The 10,024-nt window shown below is 45.9% G+C and overlaps 1 protein-coding gene across 2 annotated transcripts; it reads right to left on the minus strand.

The window, feature by feature from the left end:
* Window positions 1–759: 759 nt before the first annotated feature.
* On the minus strand, window positions 760–8,054 carry ints5 (integrator complex subunit 5). 2 transcript variants are annotated; one of them, XM_086024562.1, is made up of 5 exons: window positions 7,798–8,054; window positions 6,744–6,996; window positions 3,806–5,782; window positions 1,914–2,057; window positions 760–1,784 (listed from the first exon to the last, which is right to left on the minus strand). In XM_086024562.1, exons 1-5 carry the CDS (start codon window positions 7,890–7,892, stop codon window positions 1,350–1,352), a joined length of 2,904 nt encoding a protein of 967 aa, XP_085880688.1. In that variant the 5' UTR covers window positions 7,893–8,054; the 3' UTR covers window positions 760–1,349. The 2 variants fall into 2 exon arrangements, with proteins under 2 accessions (XP_085880688.1, XP_085880686.1); XM_086024560.1 differs by having other exon boundaries at window positions 760–2,057.
* Between the last annotated feature and the right edge of the window lie 1,970 nt (window positions 8,055–10,024).

The raw sequence follows: 10,024 nt of genomic DNA on the forward strand, positions 1-10,024 counted from the left end.
CCCCCACGTATTTTCATGCAATTGGCAAATCTATCTTCTTACTGTTCATGTGCAGACTTATTCAGGAAAAGGGTAACAAAACAAACCCGTTGACACTTTGCGAGGAACGGGATATGGAATTTTCTCATTGACTGGAGCAGAGGAAAAAGCAAGAGGAAAATGTTTTGATCAAAACAAAGGTCTTTGAAGGAATTTATATAGCTCAGGAAAATGGCAAATGTACTGAAATTCAGATTTTTTAGTTATTGATAAACATTCAATTCTAAAAATCTGCTTTTCACTTCTTCATCTTCTAGGTGTTGCCACACGATGTCAAAATGTGAACAGCATGATGAAGGCGACTGTTGAAATACCAATTCAAATTGAACCGGACATGCATTGGTGGATTCACGGATATACCTGGAGTGACTTCTACCTTCAGCTTCTTGTTGGACAGCATTGCATTTAAAGATTTAGAGAAGGTCAAATTAAGTTGACCTGTAAAGGTTATAGTGCAGGTTCATCCTGAAATGTCACCCGAAAGAAAAATGTCCGGCACGTTTAACAAACAGTACAGGAAATAGTATGTCTGTATAAATGATAGTGTGCTGCCATATTGTACTTACATTTTTGGATCCCAGTTGTGCACAACTTTTCACAAGTGGGCCTTTAAAAACAAATATTGCCAACATTCTGTGATGTAAAGGTTGGTTCTCGAGCAAGAGCGCTACAAAAATAGATTAAATGAAATGATGATACTATAAAGACCGTCGGTTATACTAGTTTTTGGAAAGCTTTATTAAAAAAAAACAACAACCTTATTCAAGTCTTTCTGGAATGCTCTTTTTCCACGTTCTCAAGCAAAAATGACTAATATCATAATCTTAACGTTGCTAAAATAGCACGTGATCAAAGTTACAGTTAGAAAACAACCCCAGTCAAAATCCTGTGCCAATTATGTTTTCTGTCCCATTTCAAGGCGCGCATGAAGACCATGCAATGTATTTTTTCCAAGTGGTACAAACGCCCAGTTTGCAATTTGAAGTAAGCCAAGTTTGAACGGATCCATTTTAAATGTATACGAATAATCTACGGTAAAAATTTAAGATTTGAATTACTGAAGCAGAATGAGATATAAATGCTCCTTTTTGTTGGATTAAGTGCAGGTGAGTCAATATTCAGTTCACTTTTTTTTTTTTGCTTTTCAACAGAAACAACTCGTTAGAAAAGTATAAAGTCTAAAAATATAACACAGAAGCTATACATACATGCACACAGCTACACGTAGGAAAGTAAATTCCAGTGACAGGAGTACTGCAGTCCACACAATCATTTATTTTCCTCACTCTATGTATATCCGGACGTTTCTCTCAGAGCTGAAACCTCCAGCAGAGGTGTCCCAGTCTGTCGATGTTCTTATGCAGGACACTGTGAATGGGTGAAACGTATCGCGCCACATCACCGTCCCGGGAGAAATCTCGACAGAAAAGACCCTTGTCCGGGTTGAAGACAAATTTCTGAGGCATGGGACCATTGGCCCTCACATACTCCCACACTGCCAGCAGCAGCAGTCTCACCTCAAAAGGCGCGAGGTGGGAGAAAGCCTCGTGGACATTCGCTAGCACGGGAGGCAGCAGCTGGCCCTCGCCCATGCAGGACACCAGGAGGCAGGAGGCCCGCAGGTGCCACGGGGAATCTGCGGACGAGGCCTCGCGAGACGCCTCCCAGTGGGCCAGCAGCGTGGCCAGGAGGCCTCTGAGCACAGCTGAACAGTAACAAAGAGCCGGCCGTCCCGCTGCCACTACCTGAAGCAGAGTGAAGAGCACAGGGTGGGCCTCAAAGCAGCGCCGAATGTGAATGTCTCGTTCCACTGTGGTGCGGGCGTGCTCCTCGGGAGGCCAAGACAGCTCGCCGTTGGCCACGTCCGGACATACGTTTTCCACCAGTGTGACGGCAACCACCTTGGCTGCCTCAGCGTTGATGGGCGGCGGTTCGTCAGGGTCTGCGGGTGGCCGTGAGCCGTTGAGACCGGAGGAGCTACAACACTGGACCACCACGGTCAGCAACGTCTGGATGTTCTAAAAGAAATTAGATCATGCTTATGGGCGCATTCTGTAGTCAGGGGGCAACAAGTTTGACAAAAGACAACTCAATTGCAATTTTTTTTTCTTTACGCACCAAATAAGCCACATTCCACCAAGCAGTACGGTGCAGATGGGTAAATCCTGATCAGGTTTGTATGAAAAATTCACATTCAATAAGTACACTTGGTTACCAGAGCTGGGCATCGCCTAGCACTCACGAAGTTCCCGTCTGCATGTCCAGCTGACCCACGTGGTCCCAGTCAGTCAGAGTCAGCTAAATGGTGGCGAAAACGGACTTAACCGTCACACGCAGGTGCCGCACACATGACACGCAGCCACATAAAGACAAAAAATAAAACAGCGTTGTATACCATTTCGGTCCCACAGACCTAAGTTTTTATTTTATTTCACCGATCACCACGTTGTGCGTGTGTCGTTTTCATTTGATATTTTTTCTTTATATGCCGCTTGTGCGGCACCTGCGCGTGACGTGTACATTAAGTTCTGGACGCCGATTGGCTGACGATTGACGAGGGACGGACTGGGTCCACCCGGGTCGGCTAAATATGGCGATGCCCAGCTCTGATGGTTACATGTTGAAAGTGCCTTTCAGAGCACCTTATTAGGAAACTCAGGATTAAAACGACAACAGAATTTCACTTAAACGGGAAGTCAACCCCAAAAAATGTCTTTACGCAACAATCTTCGATGCAGCCCCACTAGTTGAAACACAGCATTTTGATTGTGAAATATGAGTTATGCAGTAAAAAAACACCCGTGTTTGCACATGTCAGGGGGCAGACATTTTGCTACCAATCATGGTTCAGCTTCAGAAAACAGGTGAGCCATGGTTGGTCGTTACCTGAGACCCGAGCAACTGTGTCAGTCGACACAAAGTGACCGCCCCCCCCCCCCCCCGAGATGGATAAAAACCGGTGGATTTTGCTGCTCAACTCATATTTCACAAATGTGATATTAATCTGAATGCCATGTTTACACTAGTGAAGGCGCATAGAACATATTATTGCAAAGAATTGTTTGGGGTTGACTTCCCGTTTAAATCTTACCACTGATGTTTTTTTTGCTTTAAGGAAAGTCCCTTACCCAAACCAATGACTAATGTCTTTTGCATCCCTGTCAAAATGAATGTTATTTTCAAGATAAAAGGCAAGTCCAATTTCATTGGCCAGAGGGTGCCCAATTTATAGTGGGGTTGCTGCTATGGCGACAGAACCCCAATTTGTACTTAAATTAGAACGTGCCATACTATATTACTAATCCATACTAACGCAGTAGTTAAGTCATAATTACAGTTACCATATGTATGAAAGACGCTTGATGAATACAAAAGAATCGATTAAAAAACAGTGAGCACGGCACTAACTGAGCATGCCTTCTTGCGCTGCGCGGTCAAACATTACGCACCACTTGTAACCTCGAAACATAGTATGCTGGTGCCTTGTCATTTTTTACTACCTGTTCGCGACTCACCCACTTCTGTATCCTCCAGTTGAGAATCACTACTCAAGACTAACAACCGGACAGAAGCGGATTAAGCTCCATCATAAACAAGCGACTGTACCACTCCACAGCGACGGGAACCCCAACGGACATGCGGGAAAACAAAATTCTCCTTTAACAGTGAAAAATAACATTGAAAGAGCCTGGTACACACCGTGCTGCTTGGTGGAAACGGGGCTTAGGACCCTTGTGCTTTTCTCCTCAGGAGTGACTTTACTCACCAGGGTGACCCCGGATGGATCAGGCTGCGGTGAAGCAGTACGCATCTTCAATCCCTTGCCAATCACCCCAGCGTGAAACACAGACCACACGCTTCCTGAAAAGTTGACGGTCGTACCGAACCGACAGTTGATGTCCAACAAGGAGGCTCCCACATCGGGGGATCCCGACCGGGATGGCACGGGAGCGCCGGCCATGTCTGCAATCTGCCCGCCGAAGAGCCCGGCGTTGCCTTTATGCATCACTCCTTCCACCAGCTGCTGAAGCACCGCCTTCAGAGTAAGGGGGGAGTATGCAGCAAAACGGGACAGCAGCTGGACGGAGCAGCTCACGGCCTCGGCCGCCTGCCCCCCGTCCCTCCCCGCCTTCCCCACTTCCCCTCGCCTCCGCAGAGCGAGGAAGAAATGAGCGACGGCGGCACGAGAGAGCAGGAGGAGGTGCGCCGGCGAGGCGGCGCGAGGGAGCGGACTGGCCGACAGGAGCCGCACCGCAGCATGGGACACGGCCGGGTCGCCGTGGAGAAGGAGCGGGCTGAAATCGTGGAGGTGCACGGAAACCGCGGATCCCGCCTGGACAGCCATGGTGGACTGAGAATCCGGTGTTCCTCTTCTGTCTTCATCTTGACTCTGGATAACCGTGGCCAGGTTGAGCAGCAGCTGCCTGAGCTGCCGGGGTCCCAAGGTGTGCGTGTGGATTTGGGCCACGCAGTAGGCCACAGCCGCAGGAATGAGCCCTGCCATGCAGGACGAGAGCGTGTTGTGAAGCTGCCAGGCCAGAGCCAACTCCTCCGGGTTGCGGGCCTGAGTGAGGAGCTGGCAGAGGGCCTCGGTGGCCACGCTGGGGCCGCCGTACACAGAGAGCAGGCAAAGCAACTGATGCAGCCAGAGGTGGCGCTTCCTCTCCAGTCTCAGCGTCTCGGCACACAGCTCAGCGACATGCGTCTGCAGCTCCTCCAAGAACGGGACGGCCACCTGCGGCTGAGGGGAAGCCGAGCGATGGGGATGTCCGTCTGCCCCGTCCGAGCGGTTGTACACCAACTTGTGGAGGTGCAGGAGCAGCATTTGTAGGAGGCTATCGCAGCCCTCTCTGACGCCTTCGTGAGGGGATGGCGTAGGACCGGAGATGATGACTGAGGCCGGCGTGGCCGTGTCTGCCAGAAAGCGCAGGACCCGAGCGCCCCCCGATGGGCTTTGGCATATAAGGTGGACGGCTAGGCCCAGCATGTTATCCAGTTCATCTCTGGGGAGTCCCTGCAACAAACTGTGCAACTGGAGCAGGACGGCCGGGCGCAGAAGATCCACCAGCTCGGCAGACACGGCGCCAAAGAGGTTTGGGGACATTGCGGCCAGCTGAAGGAGAAACGGCACTGCGGCTCGACGTAGCTGAGGGGAACCCTCCCAGGAGGTTGAGGACGAAGTGGGAGACATGGGACTGGAAGGGCTCAGGCTCTCCTGGAACATCCTGAGCAACTCTTTCCGGATGCTGTCAGAGTGGTGCGCTGCCAGATGTCCCAGGATTCCCACCACCGAGCCGATCTTTGGCACTCGGCTGCCTTTGTCCACCCCGTTGACCAGCAGCCCTTGATCCTTGGCGCCATGGGAGCAGAAATCTTTGAGTCCACAGGCCAGGACTCGGCTGATGATCGTCCCCGGGAAGGCGGAGCCGATGTGAGCCACCACCCAGTCAAAATGCGGGGAATGCTGGACCGAGGTGTCTAAGAGTGCGTCCACGCAAGCATCGGGGCACCAGGCCAGCATTGCGGCCAAACACTGAGAGTAGGCTTCCATGAGGGAACGGGTGGCGGCGCAGGACATCCAAAGCTGGAGAAGCTCGTTGAGGCTGGAGGAGTGGGGGGCTACCCTTCGACCGGCATGTTTGCTGCTTAGCTGACCCAGTAAGTCCACAGCCCAGCTGGACACCAGAGGGGCCCAAGCCCGCGGGTTGAGGCGAATGAACTCTGAGAGTACGCCGTGAACCTCCTGAGACAAACACAGACCCAAATTCAGGTTCAGAAATCTTGAAGGACTCAAGCTGAGAGGAACTTTGATCGAAGATACAAAATAATAAGGTGATAAGGATGCACCGATATTAGGGCCGGGCGATACTTCAAAATGGAATCGCGATTTTGATTTTGGCTTCCCTCAATCTTGAAAAGGCTATAATCACAGAAAAATGACTAATATGCAGAACGGCGCATTGCGATTACAAGTTCCCGATGTTGTGAAAGTACCCTGAACGGACCATATAGCTTGCATAGCAAGCGTGTAGCGCGACTCAAATGATCGGGATCGTTTCAGACTTGGACCGAGCATGCTGACGAGCTGATCGTTTGACTCAGGTGTGTTGTAGTAGGGAGATATCCAAAACAAGCAGGATACGGCTCTCGAGGAACCGGAGTTCCCTACCCCTGGTGTTGCGCATGTCAGTGGTCCCCAACCACCCGTCAGCGGACAGGTACCACTTGCACGGAGACAGATGAAAAATAAATATATATATAAATTTTAAAATATATATACTTTGGGGCGGGTATTATAAACAAGTTTCCTCTACTACAGTGTATTCCCAAATACTTGCAACTTAGCACCATTCATGGATTTGTCATTACTTACATTTTAATATTGAGCTGCATGTTTTACTAACAGTCTTGCCACACATTTTGTTTAACTGTAGCCTGTCCCATTAGGCATTTCAGTTATGTGGCGTATATGTCTGAACACTTTGGGACACTATGTAAAAGAAGTACATAATGTAGATGAAACTGAACAGAATGACACAAAGAAGACTGTAAAGTCTGGTGGCTGTTAAACAAATAGGAACACGGACGCCAGTAACGGTTTTGTAGTTTCGATGCATTGTTACGAGAACGAGTACAGACGTACAGTATCGGCACCCTGAAGAAGGTGATGGAGGTGTTCTACAATAACTTTGAGATCCTCCCACCTGAATGATGTCCTCCAGATTTGAGCTGATCCCAGAACTGCCATCGCCCTCACTCTCCAGGTGAAGCAGGAAGACAGAGACATGCTCGTCGTAGACACCCCTCAGATGCTCCAGCACGGCTCCTCGACAGGCCGGGACGGAGCGCAGCAGACGCACGGCGCAGCGGGCGTGTTCCCGGACACTAAGCTTGCGACCCTGGACTGTGTCAACGCCACTGATGAATGACTTGATCTCCTGAGACAGTTCCTGGCCACTAAAGGAGAAATGAGAGCAAGAAGTTAGTTAGGTAGGAATGAAGGTGAGTTTTGATGAGGAAAATCATGACGTAAGAGAATTCCTGTTATACATCGTTAGCATTAGAAAAAATAAATGATTATTTCCCCTCAAAGTTCATGATCATTTGTTCTTTGTTTGAATTAATTTCATAAAGCATCACAGGAAACACAATAATAGTTTCGATTCTGCACTCACCACCACACTAAAATTCGCTGCCAGCCATTTTAAAGCATTTTGACGTTTTCAAGACCCACAGGATATATTGTGTTCAATGAGTATATAAACACAGAATCTTCCAAATGAAAGGTGTCCTTTCACCAGAGATAAAAACGTTTTTTTAAGAAACCAAAAACAGTGGCAATTTTATTCATTTGACAAACAGGAGCTTCAATGTGGATGAACCGCACACAGCCACAACAGGCTGGCATCTCCTCCTCATGATGGTCACACACACTGCTGTGGGATATGGCACCCATCATGTTTGGCATCATTTAAAATGGAAATGAACAGGCTTTCCAGAGGTATATAATATATTGCAAAAAAGTTTGGTTACTACGTATAATCTACCAAAGACAAATTCCCTTACTTTTACTGGTGTTTACTATAAACTATATGTAGTATGATTAAAAAAGGAACATTTGAAGTATTACTAATATGATATTGGTGGTGTAGAACCCAGCCTCCGTTGTGTTTGGTAGTAGTATTATGTAAAAGCGGTTCTTGCGTGGAGTTGAGGCACGGTTTGGCACTCAGCCGCTTCCAAGCGCCACTCACTCACCTCAGGACAGTCAGCGGTGTGTGAGTGTGTGAGCTCTGCATCGCATTCAGCGGACTCCCGTCAAACACCACGGACATCGCTTGCTCTCGTAACATTGAAGTGTTACATCAAAAACCTCTCAGCGGCTTCGATGCTTCAATGTGAGCAATTATGACACGTTTATCGTATTATTCTCTGTCAAATAGCGAAGGGAAGAATATGCCGAAAGGGCGCTCCTTAAGCCGGAAGTTTCTTCTTCTTCGATGGAGAAAAGCGAAACGATGACGTCAACTTATATCGTTGGCGACATCTTGTGTTCATTTTGTAGGACGATAGTGTATTTTTGTCACATCATTTCCGACATCACTTATCGTACTTGTGGGCTCCTGCATGACAGACGACCATGGCACGGTGAAAAACGACAGAGAAGTATAGCAGTTGCGCTTCCTTGTTTTATTCTCATCCGTGAACACACGCCAGCCACTCTTAAACTCTCTCTCTGCAGTTCTCCGTCTGCCTTCTTTATATGGACGCCGGTCTGTTACAACAACCATTTCAACAGTACTGTGCTCTTTTCAAATGCCACAATTTATATATATATATATATATATATATATATATATATATATATATATATATATATATATATATATATATATATATATATATATATATATATATATATATATATATATATATATATATATATATATATATAATTGCACATCTGCATCTTAGTAATACAGTTGTACAGAGCACATCTACATTTCTTTAAACAAACATTATCCATTATTAAATCTACTCAAACCACAGTAATAAAATAATACATCCATATTTATTTACGGAATTAAATATAGCCATTATCAAAGCTAAAGAATCGAAAGTAGTAAAATTGCATATAAAGAGTTATAAAATGTAGTGATACAACTGTCAACAATAAAATAATGTTACAGGCATAACAAAACATAAATACTGCAAATCGGGGAGGATTCTCATTCCTTTGAGGAAAAACAATGTCCTTCACCAGAACAGGTCCTTTTGTCCCCAATGAACACTTTTCACCATCGTTGAGGACATCAGGCCACTGTGCAGGATCAATAGATATCACTGCTCTTGTGGTAGTTGCTGGAGTGGATGTATCAAACGCCGACTAAGCTAAAATTAAACAAATGATCAAACAAGCAAACTTAGAAGTTTCCCAATGAGCATCTGCATCATAACAAAATAACCTCTAAGTCAGTGTTTTTCGAACTGTGTACCGCGACATATTGTCAGGTGTGCCGTGGGAAATTATCTCATTTCTGTGCCTGTGCGGTCTAGCGCCTGGCAGCGTAATCATATCTTTACTACATTGTAGTAGTCTTCCATACCAGCAGGTAGCAGCAGCAGCAGGTAGCTAATTGTCTTTGTTTAGAGACAAGCGAAATAGTGACGCATGTTTATCCAAACAGGCCCATGTTTCACACTGAGTAAGTATCAATATGAAACATTATAAAATACTTTTTTCTTTGTGTTTATTTAATTCCTATTCAAGACGTTATAATATAACGTCATTCTTCAATGTTAAAAAAATGCTTATACAAACAATATAACGCTTATATTCTTAAAATAAGCTTTTTTTTCACAATTTCACCTAGTGGTGTGGCGCGGGATTTTTTTCAATGAAATAAATGTGCCTTGACTCCAAAAAGTTTGAAAAACACTTCTCTAAGTTATTAAACAACTAATGATACCTGCTTTGGACGTTGTGGTTGTCTGTCCTCCTGGTCATCAGAATCAGATTATGAAGGAATGTTTCTTATTGCAGTGTTTTGGAGAGGAGCACTGGAAGTAGATGTGCAGATGGCCGTGCTAGGCATCGTAAAACTGGTTGAAGTAGTACCATGAAGGGACGCAGATGGGATTTTGAGGATGGGGGACTATACATATGTATAATGTATGTATATACTGTAACTCTCTCTCACACTCTCACTCTCCCCCCCCCCCCCCCCCCTCTCTCTCTCTGTATGTATATATATATATATATATATATATATATATATATATATATATATATATATATATATATATATATATATTAGGGGATATTAGCAAGCTGAAACGTTGAAAACAGAAGTCAAGTTAGCCGTTACGCCACCACGAGGGCCAACTTCAAAGTAAAACTACTAAAGCTGTTGCATTGGCTTCAATGACTTTGAGTATTATTTGGTAAGCTTTCTTTTGAAGTTTGTCTTTGTGGAGGCGGTGT

Source organism: Filicampus tigris, chromosome 2, assembly GCF_054856515.1.
Source record: "Filicampus tigris isolate MCC_2025a chromosome 2, RoL_Ftig_1.0, whole genome shotgun sequence".
Lineage (NCBI taxonomy): Eukaryota > Metazoa > Chordata > Actinopteri > Syngnathiformes > Syngnathidae > Filicampus > Filicampus tigris.